The 24,361-nt window shown below is 45.2% G+C and overlaps 1 gene segment (V, D, J or C); it reads right to left on the bottom strand.

Moving 5' to 3' along the window:
• Nucleotides 1-1,018: 1,018 nt before the first annotated feature.
• On the bottom strand, nucleotides 1,019-1,704 carry LOC127652317 (immunoglobulin heavy variable 1-46-like). The segment is given in 3 exon segments: nucleotides 1,019-1,079; nucleotides 1,201-1,507; nucleotides 1,591-1,704. Coding segments are annotated over 3 exon segments (411 nt in total).
• Between the last annotated feature and the right edge of the window lie 22,657 nt (nucleotides 1,705-24,361).

Here is a 24,361-nt window from a genome sequence, read left to right as displayed (position 1 = left end):
GTGAGCCATCCACAAACGCAGCCTCGGTGTGATCGTTGCCCAGACACACGAGACAACGCCTGTGGCCGTCTGAAGCGGAGAGCACTCTACCGCATCCAGGAACAACACAAGGGCAGAAAGGCATCTTTATAAAGAAGCGTCCTGAAAAGGACTTTCAACGCTGTGTTTTGCTCTTTTAGAGGAAATTACTCTTTTATATAAAATCACTCTTTTAGGATAACTCTTTCGAGTTGTCTGTGCTGTCGAAGCACCCAGGGGCAAAACAGCCGTGCAAGAAGGAGAAAGCCGCTGTTATGCGGCATCAATCCAACAGCATGCAGATCGTCAGAGGAATAAACAGGAACTGGTGTGTGTGACTCGCAGCAGACTGCATGCACTACCATCGGCTCCGAAGAAATGTTCTGAATTAACTCCCGTATTTGCCCGCTTAAATACCTGTATGTCCGGGGGCGGGGTATGCAAATACTGTCTGCCAACTTCTCGTTGGCCTTTTTTCATAAGTCAGAGGCATATTTCGGTGCTCAAGAGAGACCCCTAGTGTCGCTTCTCTGACACAGCGTCGAGAGAGCGACAGAAGGGGAACTAGAATTATTGTCAACAGGTTTTCAAGATCCCTTCTTGCATACAAATCAAACATAAAGATAAAACCCAGCATAGGTACAATATTCATTTCCATGTTTGAAAATAATTCACTTGCTCAGACTCTCAGTAATGAATATGAACTGGATTTTTAACTGGATTTTCTAAATAACCTATTTTAAAGCTACATTTGGAGTCAATCGAAATCTTGATGATGTTTGCATTCTTTCCAAATCAAGATCAATTCACTATTATGCACTCATTCTCTTTAAAACATATATATTTTTAAAGGAGATACAGTGTATCAAAGTCTTCCTATTACAGATGGGATTATTTCTTCATAAAAGCAGGTTAGAAAATCTATGATCTAATGTGATTTTAGAATACTAGAGTACAGAACTCTAGGTTTTGTGTTTTGGGTGGAAAGGTTTTAAGGGACTCATGGATCACATCTTACAGGGTTTGAATCCAAGTCCTTCTGGTCATACCTTGGGAAGTTCCTTGTGAGGACATTTTTCAGTTATTCAAACAATATAAAAAGGGGAAGTTTGCTGTTCATTTCCTCCTCATAAATATCTTGCATGAACCATTATTGTGCAAACTTGTAGTCTTTTGTCTAACTGTGAGCCTCTTGCACAGTAATAAACAGCCGTGTCTTCAGTTTTCAAGCTTTTCACCTCTAAATACAGCTTGTTTGTGCTGGTGTCTTTGGTGATGGAGAACTGTCCTTGTAGAGACTGTGCAAAATAAGTACTAGTGCCACCGTCAATGAACCCAATCCACTCCAGTCCTCTCCCTGGTTTCTGACGGATCCAGTGCATCCAGTAGCTGTCCATTGAGAATCCAGATACAGTGCAGGACAAAGTGACTGATTCTCCAGGTTTTTTCACTACAGAATCAGAGGACGTCAATGACTGACCACTGATACCTGAAAAATATGGAAAATGAATGTCACATGGTTTAGAACAATAAGATGACAGTAATATTCCAGAACAAAGGGGAGTTTCTCACATGAAATAATTATCAGTAGAACGCCATACTGTAGCATTTCCATGGCCACTACAAAACTGAAAAATGAATAAAATAAGAAGCTGAACAGTAATACAGTACATTTACAATTGTACACTGCAGCTGGGCACAAACATTCAATGAAGATTCTGTTTATAGCACTGTGTTTTAGGAATTTGAGTGACACTGTCCCACCCTGCAAAATCATTTGCATAGAGGTATGCAAACACATATCTTATAGTTGGAATAAAATTAACATATACAGTTGAATTTGTTTTCTGTCATTACTAATTATGGTAAGGTGATATTTTAACTCTGCTTTGGCCTCTGTGACTGACATTTCTGAAAAAGATTTGGCCCTAAACTTTTCAGATGCTCAAAGTGGAAAATAACAGTTGCCACTGGCTCATGTTTTGGGATATCTTAAACAGTAAAATTATAACTGAAATCGAATAACTAAGTATGCACTCAAAATGGAGGTTCTGGCATTATAATATCATACAAATGCACATAACAAGACTGAAGTTCACTGCCCTTTGTTGTTTTAAGTCTTCATCAAAATGACTTGTATCAGCTAACTCTCAGTGTGTGCCCTTAGAATTCCAGCTATATATTGTTATTAGTGTAGTAAGTGTTGGATTTTTGTATGGTTGGAGTTTTTAATTAAATTAGCACTCCCACCCCCCACCCTCCTCTTAAACTAAGAGTGATGTGTGTCAGCTTGTAAGGAGTTATTGCTAAAAATCCTCATAATTGGTCATAATGGACTTCTCATGTGATCATGTTGCATTGACTCTCTCTTGTGGAGAAAATGATTCATTACTACAATATCATATTCTACATTTTGCAATGTATTATTCATATGATATACTGCAGTTTTAGTTTGGAACAGAACAGTTTGATTGCTTGTTTCACAAATACTTAACAGAAATGTTTTTCTATTCAGGAACACAAATAAGATTTATTTTTTTAGAGAAATGATGTTCCCCATCTATCGCTCTCTCGACGTTGTGTTGAAGAAACGACATGTTGTGTCGTAGCTCTCTCTGCGACCTTCACCGCCATGTGAGTCGTCAGTAGCACTTGGAATGGTCCCAGCCACCTTTACACCTTCCAGCTCTTTCTCCTCAGGTCACGAATCACATCGAAATCGCCAGGCCTGATTTTATGCAGGAAGGTTTCAGCAACCTTCCCCTGAGCGGCTTTCACCTGAACACAAACATTGGACAACAGAGAAGACATTTCTTTGCAATAATTCAACATGTCATTCTCACACAGATCCTTTGTCCCCCCCCCCCCCTCTATTCCCATGAATGGTGGTCTACCAAAGAGTATTTCAAATGGACTTAAATTTGTTTTGACTCTTTTTCTCATTCTGGTGTACATCAACACAATTGGGAGTGCTTTAACCCATGTGAGCCCAGTTTCCTCACAGCACTTAGCCAATTTGTTCTTGATCGTCTGATTTTCCCTCTCAATAGCGCCTCCACTGGCGGCGTGGTAACTGCAGTGTGTTCTCATGTCAATTCCCAAAGACTGACCCACCTGCTTTATTGCTTCATTGACAAAGTGTGTCCCACTGTCCGAGCTGATTTTCCTTGGAATTCCCCATCTTGGAACAATCTCGGTTAAAAGAGCTTTCGCTACTGCTGCCAAGTCTTGTTTTGAGGTTGGGCAGGCCTCAATCCATTTGGACCATATTTCAACCATCACCAGGCAGTATTTCTGTTTCCCACAAAGGGATAACTCGATGAAATCCATCATCAGATAATCAAAAGGCCCCCCTGATGGTGGTTGAGATACTATAGGTGTTTTTATCCCTCTTGCCACGTTATGTGTGTTACAAATGACACATCTTTTGCAAAAATTTTCAGCAAATATCGTGAAACCCTTTGTAAACCACAATTCTTTCATTTGCGCAACCATCCCCGCTTTTGATACATGGTCTAACCCGTGTATCAACTTTACATAATGAGGAAAGAAGTGTTTGGGTAAACAAGGCATGCCATCACAGCTCAACCACACATTCTCCTTAAAACTACAGCCAGACACCTTTCACTTGTTTTTCCCCTCACCTGTGGAAAAAGTTTGCATGCTCTGTAAACAAGAAGAAATGTTGAGGTTATTGTCAGATATCAAAGCACACGTAGTTTCTTTTGTCTCCATCGCTGCCGCGGCCTTCGCTGCCGCATCTGCTCGTGCATTTCCTGTTGAGTCTGAACTGTTATTGTTAGTGTGCGCTGCGCATTTGCAAATCGCGACCTTGTCTGGTAAAAGAATGGCCTCCAAAAGCTCAGACACAAGAGATGTGTTTAATATTGGACGACCATCTGAAGTTGCTTCCATAAAGCAACAAAATTGTGTGTTACCCCAAAGGCATAACGCGAATCTGTGTAAATTGTCACACATTTGTCTGCCATAAGTTTACATGCTTCTGTTAAAGCAACCAGTTCAGCTGCCTGAGCTCAAATTCAGTGGTTATCGCATAACCAACCTTATTCTTTCCTGTTTGTGGATCTTTGGAAGCCGACCCATCCACAAAGAGGATATTGTCACAATTGTCTTATGGCGTGTCTAATAGATCTGGACGCGGTGTGCACACCTGTTCAAGCGCTGACAGACAACAGTGATGTTCCTCGCCATCCTGCTCTGTGGGGAGGAGGGTGGCAGGATTCAAAGTTGTGCATCTTTTAACAGTTATGTTTGGCATGTCCAATAAAATTGTGTGGTACCTCAGCCATCAGGCTGTAGATAAATGTGACGTTCTCTGTTCTTGAAAAATCATGGAGACTGTGTGTGGAACCATCAAAGTTAAATCAGAATACCCCACAAATTCCCTGGATGCCAGTACTGCCAGTTCAAACAGTGTGGTAGACCTGCTGCTACTGCATCAATTTTGGTTGAAAAATATGCCTCAGGTCGCAGTCTGTCTCATGAGTCTGCAAAAGAACAGAAGTCATAAACCCATTTTTCTCATCAACCATCTGAACAAACGGTTTGTTTACATCTGGCAGACCCAAAGTGGGTTCATGTTAGCAAATGCCTCCTCGGCTTCGCTTGTCCAAACAAGCTTGTCACATGACCTCAGCCCTTTCCCTGTCATCAGGGCTCGTAAAGGCTGTTCAAGAATGGCATAATTAGGAATAAATGTATGACAATAAGCACACATTCCTAAAAATGACAATAATAGTTTTTTCGTAATTGGTTTTGGCACATCTTTTATGGCCTGTACACGTTTGTCACAGATGGATTTACTGTTTGGTCTGATAACATGTCCCAAAAACTTTATTTCCTGTTTCACAAACTGCAATTTTGAAAGACTGACTCTGTTGCTTTCATGCATTCTCTCACACAAAAAAACCCCCAGATCTGCCCACAGCTGCTCTTTGGCCTTGATCACTGATAAGTGTGGCAGTATCCCCTGCTTTCAAATAGAACTGCATTTGTTTTTCTGTCAGGCAAGCTGAGAGCGCACACACATTTTCTGTACAGAAAATCTTATCAAATTTCACAGTCTCATTTTCTACCCCATTAAACCACCCCTCCTCATATTGTGGTTCCCGTTCAATTGCGACATGTGACGTGCAATGCAATTGGTCAGGCGTCATATTTTCTTTGTTAAATGACATTGTTTGATCTTTTGCCAATTTCAAGATCATTTTTGCCCAATCATCATTTTTCACACGCCATTCATATGCCCACTGCGGTTCAAATTTAGAACAACATATGGTTGGTGTGTGGTTCTTCCTCAATGCTAATTCCAAAGGAACCCCCCGTAAGGGTCAAATTCAATTCACACATTAAATCTCTGGCCATTAGAGGTACCGGACAAGCTGGTGAACACAGAAACGCATGTTTAAATGTTCTCCCCTTCTCCGTCTCACACTCCAAGGTCACTGTGAATTTTTCAGAAATCAAATGGCCCGAGGCCGAAGTGCTCTTTATGCACTGAACCTGTACATTTTGAGACACATGGCAAGTCACATGGACATATCATGGAATGGCCAGCCCCAGAATCTACCAAAAAATGTACTAATGTCCCATCAACTAACATTTGATATCTCGGAATTTTTAAAAACCCTGAACTTTTATACATTCTCAAACATTCATCCGAAACATTATCACATAAAGCTTCATCAGTCACACTCAAAGATTTGCAAGCATTGTCTTCGTTGCAGAGAGCAGTATGTAAATCAGTGTATGTGTGCGTGTTGTATGTGTGTGTGGTTAAAAAAAATTTTCACTTCCCTTTTCTGTAGCCAGCAGCTGATCACCCTCAGCTTGACCCCCTCCTCGCTGCTCCCCGCTTTGTTTGCTTCAGTCTGCCTTTTTCTTCCCCGGACAGTCTGTAGCCCAGTGTTCCTCTTGTTTGCACAGTTTGCATTTCATGCATTCTCTGAACTCATGGTCGTCAGTCTCACACAAGCCGCAATTCCACTTCCGCTGATTTCTGTTACCTCTCTTCTTTTTGTCAGCCCATTTCTGCTGCGGTTTCGATGCGCTGACATTAGATTGTAGTCGCACAACTGCCAGCTGAAGATCTTTCTCCCCCTTTGCCTTGACTTTGTCTTTCTTTGTCAGCAGCTCTTCCTCTGCGTGCACAGCGTGTGCCAGGGTGGAGGTCAGCCGCCCGCTCTTCCATTCAATGTAACTTGCTTTCACCACTTGCGCGATCTCAGGTCTCAGAAAAAAGTTCATTCAGGTCTCCTTCACTGTACGAGTCAGGAGAAGCTGCTTGTGGTGCTTGTCTTCTGGGCGGAGTGCAGTCAAGGTCGGGGTTCAGTTTCAGGGCTTTCAGCTCCGCCACGGGATAGTGATGATTATACACAATCGCCGTTGCATGTGGGGAAACAAAAACATACTTTTCATTAGTCGGTTCTGGTGGTGCTGACACACAAACAGATCTTTCACACATTTTATTTTAGTTTTTTCCTACACTTTTCAATCCTACATGCTAATTCTTTCTGCATTTGCTTTCGTTCTCTTCTATCTACTTCCTTAAGCCAACAGCCCACTGTCTGTTCACATTCTTTACACACATGTTGAACGCAGCCACAACAACCTTTTTGTGCCTCGCTTCCCTGTTCCACTGACTCTCGCCCCACTCTAGTCTAGTCATGCTCAGTGTTCCCTCTTCTGGGGAAATCATGGTATTTGATCGGTTTCTCTATGTCCTGCATACATTTTCTCCTATAATTTTTCTCATTTGACAGAAAACCGGTGTATCAAATTTGGCAAGCTTGCTTTGAGATTTCCCCATACTGGCTGTTTCTGTTTCTACGTGGATTTACCGTTCGACGCACATCTAATAATCTGTTGGACGTCTCCAACAGATCTGATTTCTTAACCCAAGATCAGATAAGGGTGCACTCCCTAGTGTCTTGTAAATTACGGTTTACTCAAAATCTTTCTCTGGAGTACATTCCAGCGCTCAGTATTTCAGCTAACCTAATTAAACAATTTTTGCGAGAACTCAGTCTCTGTTTAGAAAACCTCTTGACCTGTTCGTAGGTCTCAGTTTCTGCTCGAGAACCTCTTGTACTCGCACCACAGAAAACAGTCTCAGCCACTATGGTTCACTCACTCTTATACCAAAAGAAAATAATTGAGTCATCTCTTATCAGAGATATTTGGGTTGCCACGGGTTAATTTTCATTTGATTCCAGTGGAGTTTCTCCTGGCCCTGATGCGGTCAGTCCCTCTCTCTGAAGCTTATGAGGTAGAGCTGGAACTTCTCAGTCCAGATGGCCAAACACCGTCCGCTCTCAGGTCCAGAAGGCACTTCCAAGAAATCCCACTATTCTGACACCAAATTGTTGTGGCAAAAACAATATTAACCAACCATTATCACTGTGTAAGAGACACTCTGAATCAAACAGTCTTTTAAAATAATTTGTTCTTGCAAGAAGGACCCAGTCATTACACAGGATTTACTCTGTGCCATGAGTGAGACTCTGAAGAGGAGGGCTGAATTGTTATTTATACCTCTTTTCCCCAAGGTCTCCAAGAGAAGCAGATCCTCCTCCTCTACATTACTTAGATACAGGGACTAGGCTACTAGCATTAAAATTTCTACAACAGACACTAGGGGTCTCTTGAGTGCCGAATATGCCTCTGATCTATGAAAAAAGGGCAATGAGAAGTTGGCAGACCGTATTTGCATACCCCGCCTCCGGACATAAGGGTATAAAGGTGACGAAATATGTCGAGTTCATTCAGAAATGTTCTTCAGAGCTGATGGTCATGTATGCAGTCAGCTGCGAGTTACACACCCGTTCCTGTTCCTTTGACGCTGCCTGCTGTTGGATTCTACGGCGCATTACAGTGGCTTTCTCCTTCTCTGCACGGCAGTGCAGATTGCCCCTGGGTGCTTCGACAGCGCAGTTAAAAGAGTTATTTCTCTAAAAGAACAAATACACAGCTGGAGTTGACTGTCCTTTTCAGGACGCGTCTTTTTAAAGACGTCTTTCCGCCTAAGGTGCAGTTTCTGAATGTGGTTGATTTCTCTCCACCTCTGACGGTCATAAAAGCTGCCTTGCATGCCTGGGCTGCTATTACATGCAGGCAGCATTTTATGAATGGTTTGTGTTCTCAGTGTGAGGCTTTCTTTTGTCATGAGAGAGAGCCACTTCAGCCACGCCTCGCCTCCTTCCTACGGGATTGGGGCAGGCGCAGCTGGCGATGAAGGTGATTTGGGGGACAATGACGGGTTCTGTTCGCCGGGTAAATTCCCTCGAACCACCCGCCTCCCTGACACGCTTGCTTGCTTCCGTCCGAGCTCGGGATGAGTGATTTCTCTCCAATGCTTTATGTTCTCAGTGTGAGCATGTCAATGTCAGGCCGCCTCACCAACGAGCGCACGCAGTGCTAAAATGTCTCGCCACCTTCCACCCTAAAGGTGTATGTCGCTGCCATTGCGGCCCACCACGACGCAGTAGACGGCAAGTCTTTGGGTAAGCACGACTTAATCATCAGGTTCCTAAGATAGGCCCGGAGGTTAATTCCCTTCCGGCCAAGCCTGTTCCCCTCCTGGGATCTCTCAGTGGTCCTCACGGGCCTTCAGAGACCCCTCTTTGAGCCGCTAGAATCAGTTGAACTCAGGGCCCTCTCTCTAAAAGACTGCCCTGCTGATCGCGCTCGCCTCCATCAAGAGGGTCGGGGACCTGCAAGCGTTCTCTGTTAGTGACACTTGCCTGGAATTCGGTCTGGCAGACACACACTTGATAATAAGACCGCGACCGGGCTACGTGCCCATGGTTCCTACCATATCCGTCAGAGACCAGGTAGTGAATCTGCAAGCGCTGCCCCGGGAGGAGGCGGACCCAGCCCCTTTGTTGCTGTGTCCAGTACGTGCTTTGCATACCTACTTGGACCACACGCAGAGCTTTAGACGTTCTGAGCAGCTCTTTATCTGCTTTGACAGACAGCGGAAAGGGAACGCTGTCTCCAAACAGAGGCTTTCCCACTGAGGCCATTTCATTGGCCTATCACACCCAGGCCACGCCCTCCCCCCCTTTTTTGTGGGTCCGAGCACGCTCAAAAAGGAGTGTTGCGTCCTCTTGGGCACCGGCCAGGGGCACCTCCCTAGCAGACAGATGTAGAGCAGCAGGTTGGGCAAAACCTAATACCCTTGAGAGATTTTTTTTCAATCTCAGGGTTGAGTCAGTATCGTCCTGTGTTTTCTCAAATCCGAGCTGGTAGATCTCGGTAACACGTTAACACGCAGATCCACCTAACAAGGCGGATCTGGGGCCGCGTTCAGCATGCCGGGACTGTTGAGGCCTGGCGGCAGAGTGCCGTGAGAACGGCATTTGCGGGCCAGGTGACCCAGAGACAAAAAAGGAAATAGCTCTATTATTGAGAATGTGAGTACCGCAGCCCCCGTTAGGGGGTGTGGCAAATGAAATTAATTCAACAAAAGATTCTCATCCCGGCCCCCCACCGGGGAACGGAGTTGTCTTACCATCTCCGGAGCTAACATCTCAGTCTCTGGGTCGGTCATCTCAGGAGCGCCTGGGAGCCTTCCGGGTCCTCAAGGGGGTCTGTGAGATGTGGGGGCGTCCATCATCTGCGGGGAGCTCGACGCCGGTGCTGAGAGCTGGGCCCATGTTTGAGCAGGCAGAGCACCGCTTTTCTTTCTTTCTTGAAAGCCGCAGGAGGACGCCCTTGGCGAGCAGACAGGGCATGGCCCCTGGCGGCAAGTTTGCGGCAGGGCAGGATGTGTGAAATAGCCTCCGTCTGTATCTTCACCACTGAGGGCTGCTGGGTAGAGTCGTCAGGTGGTGTCACCGAATGGACGGAGCTGGGAGACGGGAGCGTTTGAGAAAGCGTGCTTTGTCTACCTCCTCTACTGCTACCAGGTCCAGTCCATGTGTTGCGTTTCCGGACCACAAGGGGGCTATCGCCTGTTCGAGTGCAGTTCCTGCAGCACGTCAAGAACAGGACTACCCAAGTGCACATTTTTGGAGCCTTGGCCCGGTGGACTGCAGGAGGGGGCCATGGCGTGCAGGGGGGGAGTGGTCTGGGACCGCTCTACCGCCGAGGGTAGTGAGAGCAGAGGAGCGAGGAAGCTTGGCTTGCTCAGCTCGTCATGCACGTCCGGGAAGAAAGGAACCGGGGTGGGCGCGGCTGTGAGCGGGCGACATGCCCGTGGAACCAAACAAGTAGCCGTGAGGGGAGGGGATGGGATTTTCTGGTCCAACCTCGCTGCCATGGTACCGGGAAGCATATCGGACCTCTGTGCATAAGGCTCAGACTGGGCGCACAGACCCGAAGGTGGCGGCGCAGACGAGTCATCAACATCAGACGCCGCTGTAACGAGCCTCCGATGCAGCGGTGATTATCGTCATCCAATCCCGTGAAGCGGGCCGCACTCATCCCGAGCAGATGGGAGCAAGCAAGCGTGCTGGGGAGGCGGGTGGTTCGCGGGGATTTACCCGGCGAACACAGCCCGTCTTTATCCCCAAATCGCCTTCATCGCCCGCGGCGCCTGCCCCAATCCCGTGGGAAAGAGGCGAGGCGCGGTGGGCGGCTGATGTGGCTTTCTCTCATGACAAAAGAAAGCCCCGACCGCAATGCTGCCACAGCTATGTTCTCGCACTGAGATCATAACCTTATTGGAGAGAAAAACGCTCATCCCGAGCTTGGACGGAAGCCAGCAAGTGTACCGGGGAGGCGGGAGGCTCGCAGGGATTTACCCGGCGAACACAGCCCGTCTTTATCCCCAAATCGCCTTCATCGCCCGCGGCGCCTGCCCAAATCCTGTGGGAAAGAGGCGAGGCGCGGGGGGGCGGCTGAAGTGGCTTTCTCTCATGACAAAAGAAAGCCTACGACCGCAATGCTGTCATGGCTATGTTCTCGCCCTGAAAACATAGACCATTCATAAAAATGCTGCCTGCGTGTAATCGCAACCCAGGTACGCCAGGCAGCTTTTATGACCATAGGAGGTGGGGAGAAATCGACCGCATCCTGAAACTACACAGAGGCGGAAACACATCTTTAAAAAGACGCGTCCTGAAAAGGACGTTCAACGCCAATGTGTATTGCGCTTTTAGAGAAAATCACTCTCTTAAACAACTCTCTTAGAGTTTGGGTTTCTGCACTGTCGAAGCGCCCAGGGGCAATTGCACTGCCGTGCAAGAAGGAGAAATCGGCGCTGTAATGCGCCGTCAATCCAACAGCATGCAGAGCGTCAGAGGAATACTGGAACTGGTGTGATCTCACGCGAACAGCATGCACAACCATCGGCTCCGAAGAAAATTTCTGAATGAACTCTAGTATTTGCCTCGCCTTTATACCCGTATGTCCGGGGGCGGGGTATGCAAATACTGTCTGCCAACTTCTCATTGGCCTTTTTTCAATGGATCAGAGGTATATTCGGCGCTCGAGAGAGACCCCTAGTGTCACTTCTCCGACACAACGTGGAGAGAGCCACAGACGGTGAACCGACAACATCATGTTTTTATTATAATTGTCAGGTATGCATCTCTTACTCTTAAGATTAATCTTTAAGAATTGGATGTTTTGTATTAGTGATTTCTGAATGTATCGAATTATGTAATTGGCATGATACTTATTCACCTGTCTAATAAATCATTATTTTGATTATTCTGGATTTTCATAAACTCATTATTACCCATAAATGAAGTGCATATGATGCTGCACACATAGTACATAGGCCAGGATATGATTATTACTGCATGCCATGAATGTGAACAAATACTTAGGTACCATCAGTCACTGACTTATTTCACTTAAACAAGTTGTATGTATGTGACTAAATGAACTATTATTATGAGCAAGCCTAATTTAATTATATTATTTGTGAGACTATAACATTATAAAACAAATTTGGTGGAGAATAATGCTAGCAATGCAGAGATCATGTGTTCTATTCACAGGGAATACACACACACACACACATATACTGTAACCCGCACACACACACAAGACGAGACAGTCACAGTGTCAGAGTAAACTGCTTTATTGAAAAAAGCGGTCAACAGTGCAAAACAGGGCAAATCCAGTGTAGAGTCGTCAAAGGGGAGCGTGAGGTCAAAAGCCGGGGTATCAAGATAACAATAACAAGGGGGCAGATCTAATGAGGGAGGTGAACGAGAGCGGGGAAAACAGTTAACAACTAGGGCTGAGGAACAAGACGAGACTAGCGGGAACAAAGACAGGGGACGAGAGGAATGGGGAGTTGGCAAGCTAAGACCGAAGAATAGTGGGGAGGTCAAAACTAGACCGAGACTAGCAGGGGCAAAACTAGACGAGACTAGCAGGGGCAGAACTAGAGCGAGACTAGCAGGGGCAAAGATCACGGGAACTAAATACAATAACCAACCGGAAACAAACGGAAGGATATTGTATTTATAGGGGCGAGAACAGGTGTAAACAATGACAGGTGATAGGGACGAGTGCAGGTGTATCTAATGTGTGGAGATAGGAAGCGCGTGAGTGCAAGTGGTCATAATGTTGAGGCTGATTGAGGCGAGATGGCTAGAGGGAGGAGATAGTTTACTGAGCTGAGAGCTCAGTATAGCAAAACCGGCGTGGAAGCCCGAGGGAGGAAACAGAGCGTACGAGCTCAAGGGGGCGGAGCGAGGAAGCGGGAAGCGAGCACGCTCGCGGAGTGCATGTGTGCGTGCTCGCGGACGCGGAGATGGGGTAGAGGAGCGGGGTTCGTGACATATACACACACACACAAACTGTTAAAATGTATAGCTCGAATGCACTAAGTCACTTTGGATAAAAGTGTCAGCCAAATGTGTAAATGTCAAACAATGACTGCGGAGGTGCGCACGCTGCTGAGGTCCCGAGACTCCGCCTTCAGAGCAGGCGATAAGGCAGCCCTAAGAACAGCTAGGGCCAAACTGTCACGGGCAATCAGAGAGGCAAAGCGCGCACACGCCCAGAGAATCCACAGTCACTTCCAGGACAGCGGTGACACGCGGCGCATGTGGCAGGGCATCCAGGCCATCACCAACTACAGGACAACATCAGTTGCCTGTGACAAAGATGCCTCCCTTCCAGATGCGCTGAACGACTTCTACGCTCGGTTTGAAGTGCAGAACGACGTGATGGCGAGGAAGTCCACCCCTCCTCCCAACGACCAGGTGCTCTGTCTTACCACGGCAGATGTGAGGAAAACTCTACGTAGAGTCAACCCACGGAAGGCTGCTGGACCAGACAACATTCCTGGCAGAGTGCTCAGAGGATGTGCAGACCAGCTAGCAGATGTTCTTACCGACATCTTCAACATCTCTCTGAGCAGCGCACGTTGTTCCAACGTGCTTCAAGGCCACCACCATCATCCCCATGCCAAAGAACTCTTCAGTGTCCTGCCTCAACGACTACCGTCCCGTCGCGACTTACACCCATCATCATGAAGTGCTTCGAGAGGCTCGTCATGAGGCAGATTAAGACCCAGCTGCCCCCTCACTAGACCCACTGCAGTTTGCGTGATCGTTCAAACCGTTCAACGGACGATGCCATCACCACAACCCTCCATCTGGCCCTCACCCACCTAGACAATAAGGACTCATACGTTCGAATGCTGTTCATAGATTTCAGCTCAGCATTCAACACAATCATTCCCCAGCACCTGATTGGAAAGCTGAACCTGCTGGGCCTGGACACCTCCCTCTGCAACTGGATCCTGGACTTCCTGACTGGGAGACCTCAGTCAGTCCGGATCGGGAACAGCATCTCCACCACCACCACACTGAGCACTGGGGCCCCCAGGGCTGTGTGCTCAGTCCACTGCTGTTCACTCTGCTGACTCACGACTGTGCAGCAATGCACAGCTCGAATCACATCATCAAGTTCGCCGATGACACGACCGTGGTGGGTCTCATCAGCAAGAACAACGAGTCAGCATACAGAGAGGAGGTGCAGCGGCTGACCGAACTGGTGTAGAGCCAACAACCTGTCCCTGAATGTCGACAAAACAAAAGAGATGGTTGTTGACTTTAGGAGAGCACAAGGTGAACACACTCAGCTGAACATCGACGGCTCCTCTGTGGAGATCGTCAAGAGCACCAAATTCCTTGGTGTTCACCTGGCGAGAGAACCTCACCTGGTCCCTCAACACCAGCTCTATCACCAAGAAAGCCCAGCAGCGTCTCTACTTTCTTCGAAGGCTGAGGAAAGCACATCTCCCAACCCCCATCCTCACTACATTCTATAGAGGGACTATTGAGAGCATCCTGAGCAGCTGCATCACTGCCTGGTTTGGGACTTGCACCGTTTCGGACCGCAAAGCCCTGCAGAGGATAGTGAGGACAGCTGAGAAGATCATTGGGGTCTCTCTTCCCTCCATCAAAGACATTTACAAAAAACACTGTATCCATAAAGCAACCAGCATTGTGGACTGACCCCACACACCCCTCACACAAACTCTTTACCCTCCTCCCATCTGTCAAGAGGTACCGAAGCATTCGGGCCCTCACGGCCAGACTGTGTAACAGCTTCTTCCCCAAGCCATCAGACTTCTGAATACTCAGAGACTGGTTTGACACACACGTGTCCTGAGTTGCACTTTAATAACTGTCACTTTATAACTGTCTGCTACCTCAATAACTGCTATGTGCATAGAACATTATCTCATAGTATGTTATGTTTACATTTTAGAAACTGTCATCTTTTTGCACTACTGAGTACTGGTCAGGCTGCACTGTCTATTGTCCTGTTCATTGTCAGTAATTTGTTGTACTGTCCTGTACTTTTTGCACATGTTTGCACGTGCACTTTATATAGGTATATATAGGTAGTTTATATAGGTATTTTATTTCGTTGTGTAGTCTCATGTGGTCCTATGTTGGTCCTTTGTTGTTTTTATGTAGCACCATGGTCCTGGAGGAACGTTGTCTCGTTTTGCTGTGTACTGTACTAACTGTATATGGTTGAAACGACAATAAAAACCACTTGACCACTTGACCAAAAATCAATCAGACACAATTCAGAACACAGAAATGAAGGATTAAGACTATAACACATCACTAATGCAGAACACACATGCGTGCACATTTTTTATTTGTTCAGGCCATTTCACTGGTGTGATGGTGCTATCCAACAGGATGGTGAAGTTCTGCGTGTGTTCATCTTTTCTGGCACGAGTTGGTTTTACGTCTTGAAGTATTTGATTTAGTTCAGACCGAATCTGACACCATTCATAGTTCAATCTGAATCCAATTAATTTAGTTCAATTTTAAATCAACTTTCCAATCTAATTCTGATCATCATATTAGATATAATTATAATTTGGTGTTTTTGATAACTCGGTTGGTCTCATTATTCATTCAGGTGTCGATGTCGGCGGGAATAGCCTATGTATATTTTTTATGATCACGAGGTTGCCAGTTGATATTAAGTCAGTGGTTGGAGGGTTTGCTAATATAAAAAAATCAAGCTATCTCATAATCAAATGATAATTGCTTAGTTACGTACATACAGCTTGCTGAGCGATAAGTTAGACGGTACCTGAGGATTTGCTCGCATTCATGGCCCGCAGTAATAATTATCCTGGTCATACACTTGTGGTAACATCATTAATTACTGGTAATAATGAGTTCAAGAGAATCCTGAGTATTCAAAATTAAAAATGTATTTGTCAAGTAAAGAGGTTATGTATTATGCCAATTAAATAGTTAATCAGTTCAGAAATAATCAACACAAAGCATCCAATACTCAAAGATTAATCTTAAGGATAAAAGATGCATACCTGAATTTTAGAAGACATGGTGTTTGTGTGTTTATAACACATTCTAACAGAATCCCCTTGATCAATGTGCTAAGGTGCCTTACAGTAAATACCTAGATAAGAGTAAACATTAAAACAAAATGGTAAACAAAAAGAATGTAGTAACTCACCCAAAACTTTTAAATCATGCTTCAAAACCTAATTATTGTGTTAGCAATTTGGCCAATGCCACCAAAATTAAACTTTTTTTTTTTTTTTTTTGTGAGCCATAATGGTAAAATTGTTTAGATGTTTTTCGCATGGCAGTCAACCCTGGAAATGTTTTTTATATACAAATTAAATTTTTGTTATACTTTTTTTGTTGACACTGAATGCTTACTGTACTATACAATAATGTCATTTTTGTCTAGCTGAATGCTATTGTGTGTCACACTGACATTTTTGTTACTGATTTCAACAGTAGGTACCTTTTACTGAGAAAAGTCAGTACTGTAGAGTACTGTAGTACACAGAAGGGTGTGCACAAAAGGATATGCACATTTGTATGTATACAGTACATTTATTTTTGTAGCAATTTGTTACATGTAAACAGAAAATTCTCATTTGCATGTCCATTTTTACACATTGCTTACATGTAAAATCATATATAGTAAACAGAAAATTGCCACACAATGGCATCCATACAAAACAATAAGATAATAAATAAATAAAAACCAGCAACAATGAAACAACATTCCAAGTCATAGATTTTTATGGAATATACATGTATGTCTGACAGATTTTGATAATGAAATGGAGCATTTTGCATGTGATGCTCACTTGATGAAAGAATGTTTAGAAATTGTGAAGAGTATGACAATATCACTGAGAATGAACTCATCAGTTTTGATTAGCAATCCATGTGCATTTAGTTATTGTGCAAATTGTAGACAATTGTACTTAATTTTTTGCACACATGTGACAAAATGTGTGTAATGTGCTTAAATGAATAAGAAATTCAAATCTGTTGTATTCAAAAAAACATTTTTGAGATTTGAACTTAATGTTTTAAAAAAAAATATTCTCATTCAAGAATTGATCCACAGCGTTTGAAAAAAAAAAAAATAGAATGATTGTCAACAGGTTTTCAAGATCCCTTCTTGCATTCAAAGCAAACATAAAGATAAAACCCAGCATAGGCACAATATTCATTTCCATGTTTGAAAATAATTCAATAGAAACTCAGTAATGATTATCAATAAAGTGCATGAACTGGATTTTCTAAATAACCTATTTTAAAGCTACATTTGGAGTCAATCCAAATCTTTTGGATTGCATTTTTTCCAAATCAAGATCAATTCACTATTTTGCACTCATTCTCTTTAAAACATACATTTTTAAAGGAGATATACAGTGTATCAAAGTCTTCCTATTTGTTACGATTCCCTGGTTGTCTGCCCCGTGTTTTCCGTGTCACCATCACTGTTCTGTATAGACCCTTTTACAGCCCACGTGATCAAATAGTTGCGCGCGCATTTTGGCAACGGAAGTGTTGTTTCCCACTGGCTCTAACGTGTTAGCAACTCCGAATGTGTATCAAAACGGTTTCCCAGCATCAAAATGTCTGGTTGTTGCGTTTACGGTTGCACTAATCGATATTCCACCAAGGGGCTTAAGTTTTATAGGATTCCGACAGGATCACGGCCATTTCAGAAGAACCGGCGGCACCTGTGGCTGCAGGCGATTAAACGTGTTGATTGGAGCGAGGACATAATAAAAAATGCTTTTGTCTGCAGCGCCCACTTTATATCAGGTAAGTTTATCTATGTACTCTTGAGTTTAATGGAAAGCATGGTTTACATTATTGACTGTCTGTAGCCTACAGTGTAGTTTATCAATGCAGCTGAAGTTTGATGACCACATGCAGCTAGTTTCATAAGCTGGTGTTGGATTTGGCTAGTAAACAAACTGTGTGTGTGTTATTTGCAGATGAAGAATTATTGGATTTTAGTAATCCTTGTTTACATTAGTGATTGTCTGTATGATGTAGAATAATATTCAAATGCAGGTAAAGTTTGATAAACTGGCGGTAGATTTGGCTAGTAAACAAACGTGTGTGTGTTTTATTTGAAGGTGAGGCGTCATTGGACTCTAGTAGTCCTGATTTTGTGCCTTCTGTGTTTGTGTACACAAAACCGAGCCAGAACCCCGAAGCAAAGTTGGAGAGCTAAGAATATTTAATTTCCCCCTCTGTTCTATTTAGTTTGTTTTTCTCTCTTGCATAACGACTCGGTTACTAACCTCGGTTCCCTGAGAGGAGGGAACGAGTATTGCGTAAGTAGCTTACGCTATGGGAAAACTCCGTTTCTCGAGAAATATTGAAGTCTTTATGTAAAACACATTGCAGCTGCACAGCAGACAGCAACGAGCGAGGCAGCTTGGTCATTGGCTGTGCTGCGGCAACTGTAATCTCACACGCACCCCTGCACTCGGCACTCAACAAAGCTGCTCAGCGCGCTCCCGCGCCTCTGAGAGCTGTAAGCTCAGTGTTAGCACAAGGCAATTCGCCGGCAGGGTCCATACGTCACTGCGACACGCCCCCAGCCAGCATTCAGCCCATATCTGTGCGAGCAAAAGCCTGGGAAAAAATCCCCAGACCACCCCGCTTTTCAGCGGTGGTCGAGACGAAAGTGAGGAAAGATGTTTCACATGTTCTACGTACCGAGGTGCTCAAACTGATAGAGAAGAGCGCTATAGAAACTGTTCCTCCCTCTATGATCGAGGCGGGTTTTTACAGCCGCTACTTTCTTGTCCCGAAAAAGGACGGTGGCCTCCGCCCCATCCTAGATCTCAGACATCTGAACAAAGCTTTAATGATTCGCTCGTTCAGAATGTTAATGACCAAACATATCCTCGCGCAAGTTCGCCCCGGGGATTGGTTTCTATCAGTGGATTTGAAAGACGCTTACTTTCACATTCGATGGCAGCCTCATCACAGGCCATTTCTGAGATTCAGCTTTCGAGGGACAGTCATACCAGTACACAGTACTACCATTCGGCCTATCATTGGCCCCCGTACATTCACCGAAATGTATGGACGCAGCACTTTCCCCTGAGACAGCGGGAGTGCGAATACTGAATTACCTCGACGATTGGCTAATCCTAGCACAATCAGAGAGTTAGTTAACGAAGCACATATCTTGGATTATCAGCCATCTAGAATGTCTGGGTCTGAGAATCAATTTTGCAAAGAGCGTGCTATCCCCCAGCCAGAATATCTCTTTTCTGGGAATAGTGCTAGACTCAGTGCAGATGACGGCGCCTCTCATCAGAGCGCCGCTGCTATTCGGCGCCTTGCAACATCATTCAGAGCGGGCGCGCGTGCCCCCGTCAAACGATTTCAAAGGATGCTCGGTCTCATGGCCTCGGCATCAGCTGTACTCCAGCTAGGATTGTTGCACATGCGTCCTCTCCAATGCTGGCTCAAGAGCCGTGTCCCCACTCACGCGTGGCGCTCGGGCCACTTTTTAATCAGAGCGAATCACGGCTGTATAAAAGCCCTGACGCCCTGGAAGGCCGTCGACTGGTATCAAACCGGCGTGAGTCTGGGCGTGAACACACGGAGAAAAATGATCACGACAGATGCCTCCAAAATAGGATGGGGGGCCCTTTACGAGGGCAGGCCTGTCTCCGGTTTTTGGTCAAACCCGGAAAAGCGCCTACATATAAACTGTCTGGAAATGAAAGCGGTCGCCCCCTGCTTCCGTACCTGAAAAACGAACACGTCCTGGTCCGAACGGACAACATGACGGTAGTGTCGTATATAAATCGCCAGGGTGGACTCAGGTCGAGCTCCCTGCACTCTATGGCCAGGGAGCTCATCTTATGGTCACAGCACAACCTGCGCTCGCTGAGAGCAGCACATGTGCCAGGCATCCTGAATCAGGGAGCGGACATGCTGTCCAGAGACAAAGTTCTCCCAGGAGAATGGTCTCTCCACCCCTGACGGTTCAGTGGTTATGGCAAACCTTTGGCGAAGCAGAGGTCGACCTCTTCGCCTCCAGGGAAAATGCGCACTGCCCTCTTTTCTTCTCAAAGAGCACGGACGTGCTCGCCCAAGTCTGGCCGAGCCGCCCCTTGTATGCTTTTCCCCAATCGCAATGCTACCTCAGGTCATCAGTCGGATCAGGGAGGTGAAATGTGCAGTGCTCCTGGTAGCCCCACTCTGGAAGAACCAGACGTGGTTTCCAGAACTGATGCAGATGATGCAATCTGCCCCATGGCCGATTCCGTTGAGGCTGGACCTCCTCAGGCAGGCCAACGGGATGATTCTTCATCCCGCCCGATCTGTGGGCCCTTCATGCATGGCCCCTCAACGGGTTCCAGAGAACCTCCCCAGCGGAGTGTTGAGAACCATCACTGAGGCGCTGAGCGCCCTCTATGAGGCGCTTATATGCCCAAAAGTGGAAAGTGTTCAGTGACTGGTGTGATACCAAGAGCTTGAACCCCAAATCGTCGCGAGATACCAAGTGTACTCGCCTTTTGCAAGAGCTGCTGGAGGCGGGCCGCACACCCTCCACGCTCAAAGTCTATGTGGCTGCCATAGCGGCGTCACACAATCCTGATAAAGGACGCTCATTAGGGAAAAACGACCTAATCATTCGTTTCCTAAGAGGCTTAGGAGGATGAACCCTCCTCGCCCCCTCGGTACCGATCTGGGACCTGGCCACGGTCCTGGACGCACTCAAGAGTGCCCCATTCGAACCTCTCCGAACCGTGCACCTTAAACAGCTCTTGCTCAAAACTGCGCTCTTGCTGGCACTTCGCCTCAGTCAAGAGAGTGGGCGTACCTGCACGCGCTGTCATCAAGCGCTGCTTGCCTGGAATTTGGACCTAACGACTGCAGAGTTGTCCTTAGGCCAAAGCACGGGTATATTCCTAAAGTGCTCTCCACACCCTTCAGAGTACAGGTGATATCTCTGGCAGCGCTATCGTCTTCAGCAGACGAAAGCGACGCTAATTTACTCTGCCCGGTCAGGGCGCTCAGAGTATACTTGGAACGTTCTGCCCCGTTCAAACAGACGGAACAATTATTCGTATGCTTTGGCGGCCGCACTAAAGGTCTCGCAGTTTCAAAGCAAAGAATATCGCGCTGGATAGTAGATGCTATAGAGCTGGCTTATGAAGCCAAGGGCCTTCAATGCCCCTTAGGCGTCAGAGCTCACTCTACGAGGAGCATGGCCTCCTCGTGGGCGTGGTCGAGTGGGATACCCATTGAGGATATTTGTGCGGTGGCAGGCTGGGTCTCGCCTTCGACATTTATCAGGTTTTATAACCTACAGGTCCCCTCATTGCATTCCAACATTCTATCAGCCTGACTGTAGTATGGACTGGAGTACATATATGCTGAGCATTATCTCCTCCCTTATAAGGTCCGTCTCTGACTGATTTAGGAATTTTTTATGCATATCAGTAAATAGAAAAATCAGTACATAAGATATGTGCGTGTGTTTTTACAATGAGCACCCCACCATGGGCCACCTTGGGGCTCTGTATTATCCCATTATATAGCTCGCCGTTGGCCGGCTCATTGAATAATCACTTTGCTTTAAGGCTCAGGCATCTGCCTCTGGCTTTATAGAGCGAAGTCAGCACGCACGGCGTTTTGCATGGTGTTCCCATAGCGTAAGCTACTTACGCAATAGGAGAGACCTCTCAAAAGGGAACGACTCGGTTACTAATGTAACCTCGGTTCCCTGAGAGGAGGGAACGAGTATTGCGTAAGCTGCCGTGCTTGTGCTTGGTCAGTCGCTTCAGTCGATTGAACCTAAAGAACTCTCATGACGGGGCGCCTAATATATAGCCTTAGCCACGCCCATCTTGGCGGACTCTGAGCGAGCGGGTGCGAAGCGCGCTCATTGGTCACGTGTTCAGAGTCGCCCTGTCATTGGTTCGAGCAAGTTGCCGCAACACAGCCAATGACCGAGCTGCCTCGCTCATTGCTGTCTGCTGTGCAGCTGCAATGTGTTTTACATAAAGACTTCAATATTTCTCGAGAAACTGAGTTTTCCCATAGTGTAAGCTACTTACGCAATAGGAGAGACCTCTCGAAAGGGAACTGTACATTTCTGCTGTTTTTATTGTAGGTACCATAGGAAAAGGAGGAGAGATGATAGACCTATAACGGCAGCAAATCTATGTGTTTCTTCTAAAACTCTGAAACAAGAATGCAGCATGGATCATTGTCCAGGTATGAATATATTTCATCTTAACTGATTGATTGTCAGGGTGTGTGTGTGCTCCTGCCAGGCATACTGCTCTAATTGCATATCTGTATATGAGTACACAGGCCCCTGGATGAGTCAAATGCAGACGAAAAATCTCGCCCTGTGATCAATAAAGTATCTTCTCTTCTATCATGGAAAAGTTTTGAAAAATCATTGCTAAAATGTGTGAGAACCCCCAATTGTGAAATTGTCTGCATTGGTTGCAGCACATGCTAATTTTTCACTTTTCTTTATTAAAGCTGAAGACGACATCCCAGTTACAAAGAGGGAATATGATGACCTGAACCGGAGACACTGTCAGCTTCAGGAGGACTATGTACACCTGTGTCAGAAGTTTGAGGCACTACAAGCAGAAAATGTAAAGCTGAAAGAGGAGCTGCATAAATCTACATTTTCCTACACAACTGTTAAGTGCAACATTGGACAATTGTTTTTTCTCACCGGACTGACCTCTGTGCTTTTTGAGTGGCTAGTTACAAAAATAACAGGCAGCTGTAAGGTATGGCGGAGGATCAGTGGCCTTAACAGATTCACGAACAAACAAGAACTTACTGTTAAAAACTCCCCTAATTACTGAAATAGCGCCAACCAGTCTCCACAAGCACAATAAATGTATTGACAAAGAGACAATGAACTATTGACAGAGAACCGCATGTGACATCCGCATGCTCACCACGTGCTTATCGTGTGGACAGGAAGGGGGAAACTTTGAACGTAACAATGTGTGTGTGTGTGTTTTTCAGTTAAACACAGAACTGCATATTGCTAATGAAATACGTGTAATCCCTGTATGTTGTGTATTTCTGAGGTATATCAAACTCGTTAGAACTGTTTCGTTGTGTGTTTTAAACTCTGAGGCCTCATATTTAATAGCCTCAGTGTATATTCCCTTTCTAAGTGTACTAAACACATGTTTCTTGGTATCAAATTAAACCTTACGATTTGTCCGAGCTGAATTCGAATATAAGATCTCTGTAGAATGATATTACATGATGTTTTACTATCTTTTGAGTCATTCAGCCCAAAATCTCTTACTGTCATAAACATGCAAATGAGCTTTGACAAAGGAACTCTCTCATGCCCAGAGTAAGGGAGACTTTACGACCTCCAAAGGAATGTTCAGAGAAGTGCTGACCCTCACTTCATTCTCTTACTGAGAAAGAGAAATGAACCCTGTTAATCCTATATATATATATTCTATATATCCATGTGATAAATATTGACATGTATCTAATGTGCCATCTCACATTTTCCCTTAAATGTGCTTGATCTATGTTTTCTTGCAAACTAATGGGTTAATGTTTCAGACTTTGCATACTATGGTTAACCAAAATCATATGTGTGGCATATTTGGTCTCTATAACTTGGTATTTTGAAGATTGAAATGACTGTGTACATGATATGTCGATAACAACAACATATTAGTATTACAAGTATATTTCCTATTTTCTTTCTTGGACATGCAATGGGCAATTTTACAACAAAGAGCAATAAACCAAATTCCCGCCTAGAACTCAAACCCTTCTTATTGGTCGAGCCAATGAGAGGTGGGACCTGTTTCCTGAGGGTATAAAATTGCTGCGCCCACTTCCTCGTTCTCTCTTATCTTCCTCGCTCACTCTTAGCCTCTCTTGCTTCCTGCCTCTCTTGCCCTCTGAGCCTTGTGCTCTCTCACTCTCTCGCTGAATGATGCCAAACTAGACGGCCCCAAGGACTCCCAAGCGTGTGCCAGGCTACGGCCTTGTCTCTGACTCTCACTGGTTCTCTCTCATCAAGACAACATCATCAAAGATCAACTGGAGCCTCAACAAATTGCATCAGGACAGTTTAATTCAAATGGGACATGCAAGTATCAAACTTAGTCTCATTATTTGATACATTAAGTATCCTTAACCCCTTTCTAAAAAGGGCGTGTCAGAACTAATATGATGGTTTGCTCAGGCTGTTGATCTGCTGAACTTCAAACAATGCTATAACTTCTTGCCTTCCTGTATTCTGCTTCAGCCCTCTTTCCCTTGGTAAACTGTATGAATGTATGTATATGTATGTTAGAGTAGTTTAAATGTTTAGTCTAGTTAATAAAGTCTTGTTCATGTCACATGTATAGTTGTCTGTGTCTCAAGCTCATATCTAAAGTCACTAATCATAGATTTTGACTACTTGCTCTTAATACTTAGTAAGAAAGACATTTCCCTTGCCCCGGAAATGTACATTTCTATTAATGAATTAATTAATAACAAATATTGAGTGTTCACGGGATGAACCGAGCATTTGGTTGTAATGTTAATGTAGCTACATCAAGTTA

The sequence above is a fragment of the Xyrauchen texanus genome, chromosome 12 (assembly GCF_025860055.1).
Source record: "Xyrauchen texanus isolate HMW12.3.18 chromosome 12, RBS_HiC_50CHRs, whole genome shotgun sequence".
Classification (NCBI taxonomy): domain Eukaryota; kingdom Metazoa; phylum Chordata; class Actinopteri; order Cypriniformes; family Catostomidae; genus Xyrauchen; species Xyrauchen texanus.
Note: the sequence above shows the minus strand (reverse complement) of the source record. Positions and strands in the feature narration are given on the sequence as shown.